Genomic DNA, 13,214 nt, shown 5'->3' with positions numbered 1-13,214 from the left:
TCTGTTAGAGTTTTTATATAATATGCTATAGGAGAATATGTATAATCTATTTTTTCAGTCATAAATATTTTAAATATTTAATTGTAAACTTGCCTAGATTATTTTTTATGATATAGTTTTTATATCATCATAACCGTTAAAAGTTAATATATTTAGAGTGTAGATACTGACAAAACAAATCGTAACAGTACATTATTTGGGTAAAGATTAAATGACCACAAATTAGTATATATATATATATATCTTAAAATTGTAATTGACAACGTTTATTACTCTACTAATTACCATCATTATATTGTTTCTTACAAAAATATTTCCAATAATTTGAAATGATAAAAATATATTAATATTTTTACAACTGGAATGTAACATTTAATAACTACAACTTTATTATACCATTGTTACAAATTTAGATTATTTTATAACAATTACGATTTACTGGTTTTCGTTAAATTTTGTTAACAGGTAGGTAAACATAATAATTAATTATGATATCAACATTCTTATCATTCAACCAATTTTACTCAGATCGTCGATTTTAAACATTAAAAGCTATACAAGTAATTGCTATATTCCCTGTACATATATTATATAACTTTCGAAATAATAATAATTTATGTAGTAATAATATATGACTGTATAAGTGTTTTGAATTGTCTGTTTACATTTAGAATTAGGTCCTAGGTATTTGCTTGTTAAATAGCATTTCTTCTTCATCGAATATGACGTATTGTAGTGGGGCTGTGTTAACCACAACCAGCTAGCTCGCCGAAAATTAAATGAAAAACCACGTAGTTGCTGCAGGAGTCACCGACGAAGAGACTACGGTGATAGTCTACACACGTCATATTATATTTAATATTATTATCTTTTCAGCAATTTTTGCTTAGGTAAGTAACAAACACAAATATTGTTGAATTGTATATTATTACATATTAAAATATAATCTATTTATAATGCAATCATATTACTAAAATAATTTATATTTTTTTATTACAATTACTTTACGTTTGTGTCAATTGCAATTAATAATCAAAACGTGGGTTTTTAACACTTTAAACATATTCAAAATAAATTAGGCTTTATAATTTTTTATTTTATTGGAGAACGTTTTTGAGTTTTTACTCGCCAAATAGTCCATTTTGCTGTAATTCGTATATTTGTATATTCATATTTTTTTATACGCAACGTAAAGTTTTATTTATCAACAAAATGTTATTAGTAATTATTTTTTATTATTAATTTGAACATACATATTTTATTTAACATTAACTATTTTCATCCACGTCCATCGTTGGACAATTTAAAAAATAATAAATATTTGTTTGATGGTATATTTAGCATAAATAATTCTACAAGTACTAAAAAATACATTATTTTTAAAATTTTAGAACTATCTAATTTGATAAACAAATGTTTTTAAAAAGAATAAAATATAATAAGAAGGATGTATTAAATATATAGGGTTAATATGCATTAATATGCTTTTGTATCTTGTCTTTTACAAAATTAGTTACTTACGTTTAATAATTGGAAACGAAAAATGTATCTTTATAGTAAATTTAGAAGTAAGTAATATGATATCAATTCTATACTTTAGTAATTTTGACTTAGGCAAAAAAAAATTTTAAATCTATTAAAACTGTTATAAATTTATTTGAGAGTAATAATTCTGAGAATGATTTAACATCTTATCTACATTGAAAGTAATAGATTTTTTCACTCATTTTATTTTAAAACTAAAATATTGCTTTATTTTGACTTAATGAATATTGTTTTGGAAATTATTAGTGATTTAATTAAAAATGGTAATTGTATTGTACATTTAAATATATATTTACTATTTTATATTGTATGTTATAATATAAATCTTAGCACTAGTGCAGATTAAATAATCGTTTTCGTATAAAAAAAGAATACTTAATGAGTTTGATTTTTTTTGTTTTAGAATAAAATTCATCGCCAAAAACCTCCCTATACCTATTTGATTTATGGAAAATTTTCTACAAATAAATTAATTATTTATCACATTCAACTAGTTTTTTTTATAGTGTTAAATGACAGTCACTAATTGTTCTTATATCCAGTTTATTGGTGATATTTATATTAAACTGTGTATGAGCAAGTTACCGGTGTATGTAATATCATTCATTATACCATTTTAGATATTAATAATAATTTAAAATCCGTTTAAAAATATCTCGTCTACTTTAACTGATTAATAAATATAGGAATTTTGTCTCGTACGTGAAAATACCTTAGTATGAACGAGTAACTTGTAATATTATTGTTTTTTAGTACGCGTTTGCTCTGCTTAATGAATCAATCATATGCCAGAAACAATAAGTTTTAACCAGCAATATATTAAATGCTTATAAATGCTTATAATTTGTTTAATTATTGTCAGTGATAAAATTTGTATTAAAATATTAAAATAGGCGTGTACACAAAAAAAAATCTTGGTTTTAATGTTAATATTTTTTAAATTATAAAGAATATTTCAGATTAAAAAGGAATTTTAGATTTCTGATTATAGAACTCTGGTAATATTACCGCGAGATAAAAAAATAAAAAATAGTTTAATATTTCAGTGCAATATTTGTGTCATGTTGCAGTGTAATATTCAGTCAATAATAATCAACAGCAATCTAATTGAATAATGAATCATTTTTTTTTCTGTTTTCCTTGTCGAGCCGTTTACACAGGATCTTAGCAATTATTTTGCTGAGGTAGTAAGGAATTTATGTTAAAAAAAAAATTGCATTATTATTATTTATTTTTTCGGCTAACACACAATGTTGCGCAACAGATATAAAATTTAAATGTATTGAAACATTAAAAATCGTCTCGAGTATTGGCCAAGTACCCAAGTTGTTCGGTACCCGCAATATATAAGTAAATAATTATTGTTATTTAAAAAAAACTAAACAAACGCAACGATACGATTATAATATTATTATGACAGAAGGAAAAATTCAAAATTCCTTAAACGATACCACACATGCGCATATACTATATAGCTGATGATGAACGATGAACCTTTAAAATATTAACTTATGCGCGTCAATTCTAGTCCCGAGAAAGGACGGCGGTCGGATAGATCGGGCGTCGTATTTACAAACAAAAACTCGAAAAAAGCAAAAGTCAATAAAATTCGCAAAAACGATGAATTGTGCATTATACTCGTAAAATTATTATTGTTGCGAAATCCTAAATACCACCATTATAGCGCGTTACATTCGAATCCATATAAAAATAATATACATATAGACGTATGCGTTACGCTCAGCGTTCCCATTTGGTTTTCACGAAACGTACGCCGCTGTCGCTTTCACGTCTCGTGTCGGTCCATTCAGAAGAATTAATTTCACAAGCGTTAACAATTTGATTTTAACCGTCAGAAAAACTGAGTGATAAAAAAAAAAAAAATCAGTGTTCGAGTTTCGTCGTGTATAGTATATTATATGGTTATGTCAATATAATATAATATATTACTTCTATTATTATATATATATAATTTTATTACATAAGTATTGTACTGTATCGTATTGTGGAACAACCGTTATAATATTATAATTATATCGTAGTCTATGACGTCGCGCGTTAAAGAAAAGTGTTTCATAATGAATGAATATTGTTACATTATTTATTGCGTACTGTGTGTCCATTTTGTATTTCTCTTTTGAAGTGGCACTTTTTTTCGCATAATTTTTCTATTATGTAGAGGCATGCGCACGTAGTATGATGAAATAGCGAAAAACGAGAAAATACATATACGTCACAAGCAATATAATAAAATAATAAAAAATATGTTATATTTATTTTTTATTGTATCGTGCAATGGTCGAATTAAATATTATTTTTATTTTGTGTAGGGGAGTTTTTCACCATGGTCCAGATGGGCGCAGAGACGACGACTATAACCGAATACGATATATTACAAGAGGAAATAGACCAGTTGAAAAACGTCCAAAAGGAACAGAAGACGACCAGTTACGACGAAGAACAGTCACAGGTTCCTGTCAGTAAACAGGAAATCATATGGACAAACGTCGTGTTTATTACTTTGTTACACGTTGCGGCCGTCTATTGTTTTTTTAACTACTTATTTACAACGAAATATCAAACTTATTTCTGGGGTGAGTACGACCTATAGCTTAATATAATCGCATAAAATTAAATTGTGTAAAAAAAAAGTGTCGAACGGGAGACAACGAGTGAGAATGTCTGTACACTCGTTTCGCTTCACACTCGTTGTTATGATATTGAATTTGACAGCTGTGTGTCTTAGAAAGCCAATTCCGATCCGAGCTTGGTTAAAACTGAATTTTCCCGGGAAGGTTTTGATTTCTTCTACGTACACTTCTTTGAATGGATTTTTTCAAGCGTATATACCTTATAAGTTCATTCCCAAGAAAAATTTACTATATCCAGAATATTAATTAGATTGAATTTCCAATTTAAAGATAGAGTTAATAAAAACTTTTGTAGCATAAAAAAAAAGTGTTAATAGAAAATAATGTGTAAAAGATACATTTTCGGTTTACACCATATATTATATATCGTCTAAAATTAAGGTTGGGATATAAGAAAACTAGTGTTATTCAAAATTATAATTTTGTTCACGCGATTTAATAAAGAAGCGGTTTTAATGTTTTTATATCAGACACCTTCGGTAGTATAATAAATTCCTGTGGCATTGTTCAGTTTACCAATGGAAATATTTTGCTTACAGTTGCATTCATTCTATATAAAAACCATAATTCATAAACATGTATTTATTTGAAATTTACTTATATAAAAATATTACAGCATTAGCAATATAATTATGTATTTACAATATACATATATATTTACACACGGTTTCAATTAATCTAACGATTCTGAATTTAACGATGAAGTTTTCACGAAGACAATGAAATAAATTTGAATTATTTGTTTTTAATGACCCATTAGATGTATTATATTATATTTGTCATAAATCGTGTATTTACATTGCAAATCAATAGACAGGGTACCGTAGGTTTAAAAGAACTACACATACACTTCATATCAGAAGTGTATATAATATAATATATTACTATCTATATTATTTTACTATTTACATTAAAATTTTTTCTTATATTTATATCCAGGAAATCAAAATGAGATATAATTAAGTTTTTAGAAATTATTTTATAAATTGAAATGAGGTAAAGAAACAGGTGTTTTATCCAGACAACTTATCTAAATACTGCTTACTGTATGTTTCAGACATACCGTATGCAAAATAATAATTGTCACGTGCAGTGAGCTGCGTAAGCATTGTATTTTAAGGACGTGTTAAAATAGAAATAATATAATTATAATGTTCATATATTAACGATGTAACCTAACCAAATCTATAACGATGTAGTTATGTAAACAAGTAAACATTAAACAGAAAAAATAATTCTAATCATATAGATTGTAATATAAGAGTACTAAAATTAAATAACTAAATCTTAAGAAAATTTTAAATAATTTTGATAATGATTATTCATTTTAAAATTGAATTCAAACTAAAAATTATAATGATTAATTATTCGTGTAAAATTCATTATCTTTTAGAGTTTAGATATTAATTACGGCTTCACAAAGTTTAATTGAATTTTAAATAATGATTTAGTAAAATATTTGATTAATCAAAATTGAACAACTGTGTATAGTTAGTTTGAAATATTTGTATATTTTATGTAACTGTAGTAATACATTTTAAATTGTTAAGATTAGATATATGAACTTAAGAATGTTTTATTTTACGTATTTACCTTCATATTTTTAAAATTTTAAATCGTAAATAGCTTATACCTTTACTTAATTAAAATTTGAAATAAATATGATATATACATATTTTAAAATTTTTTATCAATAATAAAAAAAATTTATTTTGAAATATCTATTGAAAAGAATTAAAATTAATATTTTTAAATAATATAAATGTTTCCATGTAATTTCAGTTTTCGCTGAATTGCTTGTTTTTATCTAACGTTTGTGTTTGTATCTGAATTTAATACATTAAATTTAATAACTTAGCTAACTGGTGAATGAATTCAGGTTTATTTTTTAATAAACATGACTGTCAATACGGAATATACTTGGTTTTAATAATATGAGTAGTAGAACGTTCTTATTCGTGACAAAAACTGAGATGTTTTGTTTGTTCTCATATTGCATTAGCGACAAAGAGTGAGGTCTAATCTGATCGTAACTATATATAAAAATGAGATAAAGTATAAAAGTAATTTTAAAAGAAAATATTAATGATGTTAAAAATTGAAGAAATGAAATCCAATAAAAGTGTATCAATAAAGTTGTATTTAAATTTTAACTAAAATGAAATAAATTATTTCTATTAAGCATGGTTTATTTAAAAAGTCACTTTTTAAAAGATTGCTATAGGTAATTTTAATGAAATTCGAAAAAAAATTTAAATAATTTAATTTATACTGATTAATGTACAACTTACAAGTTATTCAAATTTTAAGCCTTTGAAAATAACATATTTTAGAAGAAAAATTATTATTTTGTACAAAATAAATATTGCATATAATCAAATATATTTAATTTTTATGGTGTAAATTTGGTTTTTTTAATTAGAACGTAATTCTTGCCTCAAGAAATATTTTTGAACAAACAATTTTTGAGTATCCACATTAGTTATTTAGTGAATATTTCTGTGACATTTACATAAGATTACATTTTATTAGATTAAATGTCAGCTGGTTTGACATAATATCTCATAATATATGTTTTATATTATGCCCGAACAAATGGGGAATCAATTTTTCTAAGTGATGATATTTTTAAATTTTCATTGTTTAATTCTTATTTATGGCACAGCTTTTATAGTTGGAGGTATCGGTGGATTTGGAGTTACCGGCGGTGCACATCGATATTTCACTCATAGATCGTTCAAAGCCAAATTACCATTACAAATTATACTCCTATTGTGTTACACAGTATCAGGACAGGTATGCTTCATTGACATTAATCTTATATATTAGTTGCCATTGAAATTGTCAAGTGTTTAATGATTTTTTATTCGTCTTTACATATTTGCCTGCTATAGTTTATACAAATTAAATGTTTTATTCAATATTGAAATAATGTATTTAGTAACTCAGAACCAACTCCAATTCACAATGAAAATTATTAAATATATTCAACCTAAATCGACTAATAGAAATAGGTTTTTAGAACTAAACGGCTTAAACTCAAATCATCCATAAAAAATTTCGTTTTATAATATAATATTATTATGGTTTTCTCTGATGAAAATAATTTCTTATAATTGATTTTTGTTTGATGTTTCTAATTCCTATGTATATAGTGATTTTTCCATCGTATAACATTGCGCAAATTAGATTTAAAGTATAATAATAACAGTGATGAATACCTAATATGATTTTGTTAGTGAGAAGCTGGTAGAAAACTCGCAATGTTCGTTTTCTTGCTCCATTGTAACACTATTGTTAACTAATATTGATGAACCAACTATTATAAGGCCACAATGAGTTAAATTATGTTACATGTAACATGTGATCCATCATGATTCAATGTTCAATACTACAATAAATTTGGGTACATCTATATAAATATTCTTGAATTTAATACAATTTTCTTTGCCCGTAGAACGACATACCGGACTGGGTTCGCGATCACCGCGTGCATCACAAGTTTAGCGAGACGGACGCCGATCCACACAATGCAAACAGGGGTTTTTTCTTTTCACATGTAGGCTGGCTGATGCAACGTAAACACCCCGAAGTCTACAAACGAGGCAGGACCATCGACATGTCCGACATCAAAAACGATCCACTGGTGCAGTTTCACACCAAGTGCGTACTTTATATATAAATTAAGAGACAAGAGTAAGATACAGTGTTTCTTAAACACGTTTTACGCAGACAGCAGATACAATAGATACACTATTCGGGGAAACTACATTATTTCTTTAATCTTTAGTCATTACATTAATTATTTTTTAATACGTTGGTAAATTATTATAAAATTAATAGTTGCCGGTAGTGGGTATCCATGTACGTCTTTTGAAATTCGACTGTCGCCCGTCATTCACAATGACAGTAATAATATTAATAATAATAATTATTATTATTATTAATATTGTTTTTTTAAGTGAGCAAGACAATAAAACGTCCAATAATAATCTACAACCCACAAGTCGATGTGGTTCATGGCTCAGTGTAGAATTAGAATAGCAATAATTTGTTATATCTCTAGATAAAACTGAATGTCTTCAATCAATACCCAAGTTCTAAAAATTGTCCTTTTTTTTTTTTAAATTCTTAACAAATAATTATATGTTTGTTCAAGAACGCATTTTAAACAATACATTTGTCGTAACACGCATTTTGAATGTTTGTGCGGTTGCTGCAGCCTAATACTGTAATATTAAATTACCTAAGGCCTTTCTAAACAATTCTCTTTATTGAGGTTCAAATGTTTTTGTTTTCGTTAATGTGGGCTCGGATTTCCATTTAAATTGTTTTCTAACTATTTTTTTTTTTTGTTATTAAAAGATATAACAATGTATACGTATTCTAAATCTTTTTATATTTTTTTGTGATTCGTTAAACTCCTATTTACAGTATTATTTAAGTTCTTTCTATAATTATTTAATCGAATTTTTATATTTTTTATATTTTTTGAGAGAATTTAGCCATAGTAAGATTTCTGAAAATGATCCAAATATTGTTTAAATTCACCAAATTCACAAGTCGAATTTTAAAACTGCTACCTAGTTATTTATAAAATAACAGTAAGAACTTTATACAGTTTTAATTTAAAACTCCTATTTTCAAATAAACATATTTATTCAAATTTTATAAATCAATAATTTTTGGTTTTATGTATTATTTACATTTTTTGATTACCTAGCGAAAACAGTGCTAACGACACAATATTATTAAAATAATTACAATCAATACAATTACAAGAACACGATGGTCCCAATAATTTATTTATGATATTATTATCGTTTCAGATACTTTTTACTGTTCAAGTTGTTGTTCTGTTTCATCATACCCGTTTTGGTGCCGGTTTACGCGTGGAATGAAAACTGGACGGAAGCCATCAGTTCACTGGCTATTGTCCGCTATGTGTTGAACTTGAACTTCACGTGGTCTGTCAACAGCGTGGCTCATATCTGGGGAAAAAAGCCGTATGACAAGTAAATTAAACGAAACCATTAGTTAACCAGCGTGTTCTCTTTATACAATAATGTGTAGTAAAATATAGATATGCATCCACTTCTGGGGGTGTATTTTAGTGAAGAAATAAGAAAGTAAAGACTAAATCCGCTCTCGAGTATGACTTCTTGCGAAAGTTGTCGACGAATTATTATTTATTTATCGATATTTATGCTTTAAAAAACGTTACTTCAAGTTAAACGCGAAAACGTATTTATTTTAATTAAAAACAACAATTTACCGTGATACATGATATCGCGTCACGTTTAAAATAAATCACCGATTAAGACTGAACGTTACCCGAGTTTTTGACAAGCTTAACTGTTTCGCTAAGCGTATACTAAACGCTCGCAGTGATAATGTTGTGTTTAAGTTATATTAGGAATTTCATAAGCTCAACTACTCCCTAGTCTTCTCCACATCCTCTCCCACCAAAATAAAAAAAACATCACTCTATGGAAAAATACGCTACGAAACTTTACAATATAATATGCAAGTTCAATTCAAAACTCTTAACCATCTTGGTTTTTAACTGTTTTGCAGGCGAATTCAACCGGCTCAGAACGTGATTGTGTCCATTGTGGCGATGGGCGAGGGCTGGCACAACTATCATCACGCGTTCCCATGGGACTACAGGGCTGCCGAGCTCGGTGGGTACCTGTTGAACACAACCACCATGTGGCTAGACCTGTTCAACAGAATTGGATGGGCGTACGATCTCAGGACGCCGTCTAAGTGGCTCGTTCAGAGTGTGGCTCTCAACCACGGCGACGGAAGCTGGAGAGGGTTACCGGAAACAGCGCACGCGCAGAATTATAAGACTTCATGAACACTAATTTATTACTTTACATCATTACGTTACAAACGTTTCGGTTATAATTATTTTTATTATTATTTAATGCGCGTGTTGTGTGTACGTGTATGTGTGTGTGTATTTGTTAAATGTCGAATTTAACGTATTGTACATTTACGACGTATAATATATGATATTATATCATTTTATTAATATAAGCACCTGTTTGATATAATGTGTATACGTGTACAATGTTACGAAATAATATAATACCTATGATATTTCTAGAATACCATCATTATAATTGTTGTTGTTTTAGATTATATTCAACGGGTATCGCACTACCGTTGTTTTGTATGCTTTTCGTAGTCTCGCGGGAGACCAAGTAGTAGACTGAACATAAACGGCTACGATGGTCCCCAAAAACCGTCGTGTACTTACAGTAGATTAATATGCTACAATATAATTCGTGTATTTCGACTGCGGTATACATTCAAATACACGGTAGAACAAACGTTCCAGTCTGGCCCACCTGGACTTAATATCTTTAGGTCTTAGGTTCCCAAACTTTTGGTTTAGGTTGTACAAATTACCGGCTACAAAAATAATAGCTGTAATATAATGTTATGTAGTGTAGGCACGCGACAGTCACATATACGAGTCGTACGAATACAATGAGAACGCTTTCGTTAGTTTACTTTATTGTTTGTTATTGTAATATTATATTGTAATATTATTATACTACGGTTTTGTGTATTGCATTGCAGCTAATGTGCGTGTACGGCACAAGCCGGAGAATGTTTAAAAAATAACCATTTTTATTGTGTTAACAATTTGTTTTATAAGTAAAAATTCAAAATTAAAGTTATTATTTATTAATAATAAGTTCTAAGTTATGATTGAGGCACTGTAGATATATAATTTATGCCTGAAATTATTTTGCCTAATGAATTTGTAACTTTTTGTTTATATAAATTTATGTTTAGGTATCTTTATTTTTTCTAACGATTCTTGTATGTCTGTCTATTATATAATTTATGTACTTATTATTATATAAGTAAAAAAAAAAACCTTGATCGATTATTTAAAACATAGTTAAAATAATGTTTAATTTTGTTGTCGTATTATACATGAAATTGAATCAAAACAAGACAATTGAATGTAAAGGTATTGTATTTTTTTTTTCGAGAAAATTTATTACGGAAATCTACAAATTCTTTCATATGATAACTCTCATTTTATGTAGTGATTTCAATATTTTTTCATACATTATATTGAAAAAATAAAATATTATATTCCATCCAATATTACTGAATAGTAATTTGGTTATACTTATATTAAATAGTTACCTACCTACCTACTACAATCGTGTTTTCTTTTCAATAACTATTAATGCACATATTATTGTGTAGAAAGATTAATATTTAAGATGATATTGAAATGAAAATAGTAGTTTGGTTTGGCCATTCACAATTTCCTTGTAAAATATACAGATGTGCGTGTTACATTTCTCATCTTAGATGTTGAAATTAAATAAAAATTTTTTTTATATTAGTAGAACAACTAGTGTAAAAAAATGTTTGATAAAAAGTAACATAATAATTTATAATCAAGGTCGGTATTTGATACAGTTCAATTATTGGTTTATATTTTATTTTCAAGTTTTGCTTCAAACAGGTACCCGAAAGTTGATTAGTGTCAATCAATAACCTACAACTATTATATTTGCAACCTACATTATTTTCTAATCATATGTAATTTTTTACATCATACCTACTTTAGACTGAGCGGTCTTATTTGCCATTCTAAAAAAATAAAAAAAAATGTTCAATATAAAAAACTTATTGCAATACATGAATCGTTTAATATTATGTAAGCATTTGAAACGGAATCACTTAATTACTATAAGACAGTGTTTTTTTTTTTTTATATATATTTCGATTCCATAATAATAGTGATGCGCATTTTTTTTTTTTGTGTCGAGGTGAGCTTAGCTATATGTCACGAAGAAAAAAAGTATAATATATCTAAGAGCCACGGAAAAACAAGATGCCATTTAGGTTTTAAAATAATTCTATCTCACACTGTCGGTTGTTGAATTTATATTTTGAAAGTTATTAATACATATTTACATACTTGCAATATGTATTTTTATAATGTAATATGTTGAACAGAATTTCTTATTGACTTCGATTTATGTACTATATTATCATTTGCACAGTAATTAAATATATGATTTATCGTGTCAAATAAATAGAAAAATAGCATCATAGTACGTGTAATAAGTGTAGGTATAGGTATGCACTTAAATTCGGATAAAGCGTGTGTATGTTGTCGAGTATAATATGTAAGTCGAACAAATGAAACGTTGAGATGTTATAGATTGCCGTCATGAAAACGTCAAGAAAAAATGTATGTGTAGATACTACTTGTACATGTAGTACATATAATACGGTTACTATGTAAGGTGAAAAACCTGCGCTCCAACGAAATGGACTGAGAAGAAATTCGAGTTATTTAACGCTTATTAGAATTTAGAGCCGAAATAAAATGCCAAGTCTAGCGCTAAAACTAAACCAGTCGATATATTTATAGGTACGTAGTGTGCGTTAATTAATTGGCATGTTCACTTATAGAGCACGGATGCCAATAATCGGAGACAATAATAATAATAATAATAATTATGATAACATAAAGAACTACAATGTAATCAGTAAATTACACCAATCTCGGTCGTGTGAGAAGTATTTGCAGTAAGCGAATAAAATAAAAACTATGAGTTTTATCAAAAAAATATATGTGAGTGTATAATACTATCAGTGTATTATAGTTGTACACTAAACATCATCGACAGCTGACGATGGACATAGTCATATAATTATTACACGTCATTTCAGTACACAGCCTCCACATCGATCGAACCGCAATATTATTTGCTATTGATGTGGGTTAAATGAACCCGGTTAGGTTTACTGTATTATAGATTCGATGGGTAGAGTACATCAGGATCGTGTAAATGTTATATATTGTAAGAATTTAGACTATTACTATAAAATATAAGATTATAAATGTCTGTAGATAAAATTAAACAGTAGGTGCCTAAACTGGGTGTTATAATATGTCGCCTGATGATATAAACGCCATAACATGATGAAAAAAAAAAATGAATACTTATCATAAATTGCAAAATT

The 13,214-nt window shown here is 27.4% G+C and overlaps 1 protein-coding gene across 1 annotated transcript; it reads left to right on the top strand.

Moving 5' to 3' along the window:
* Positions 1–806: 806 nt before the first annotated feature.
* LOC112600834 (acyl-CoA Delta(11) desaturase-like) lies at positions 807–10,962 on the top strand. The gene is made up of 6 exons (XM_025348147.1): positions 807–890; positions 3,876–4,139; positions 6,862–6,992; positions 7,654–7,859; positions 9,026–9,211; positions 9,774–10,962. The coding sequence occupies exons 2-6, from the start codon at positions 3,890–3,892 to the stop codon at positions 10,057–10,059; spliced, it is 1,059 nt and encodes a 352-aa protein (XP_025203932.1). The 5' UTR covers positions 807–890; positions 3,876–3,889; the 3' UTR covers positions 10,060–10,962.
* Positions 10,963–13,214: the final 2,252 nt, after the last annotated feature.

The sequence above is a fragment of the Melanaphis sacchari genome, unplaced genomic scaffold (assembly GCF_002803265.2).
Source record: "Melanaphis sacchari strain LSU unplaced genomic scaffold, SCAv2.0 Contig72_pilon_pilon, whole genome shotgun sequence".
Lineage (NCBI taxonomy): Eukaryota > Metazoa > Arthropoda > Insecta > Hemiptera > Aphididae > Melanaphis > Melanaphis sacchari.
Note: the sequence above shows the minus strand (reverse complement) of the source record. Positions and strands in the feature narration are given on the sequence as shown.

Excerpts from the sequence above, each read along its gene's own strand:
- LOC112600834 (XM_025348147.1), top strand. The coding sequence starts at position 3,890 with ATGGTCCAGATGGGCGCAGAGACGACGACTATAACCGAATACGATATA. Across the intron at positions 4,140-6,861 it reads ATATCAAACTTATTTCTGGG|CTTTTATAGTTGGAGGTATC; the intron begins GTGAGTACGACC and ends TTTATGGCACAG. Across the intron at positions 9,212-9,773 it reads GGAAAAAAGCCGTATGACAA|GCGAATTCAACCGGCTCAGA; the intron begins GTAAATTAAACG and ends ACTGTTTTGCAG.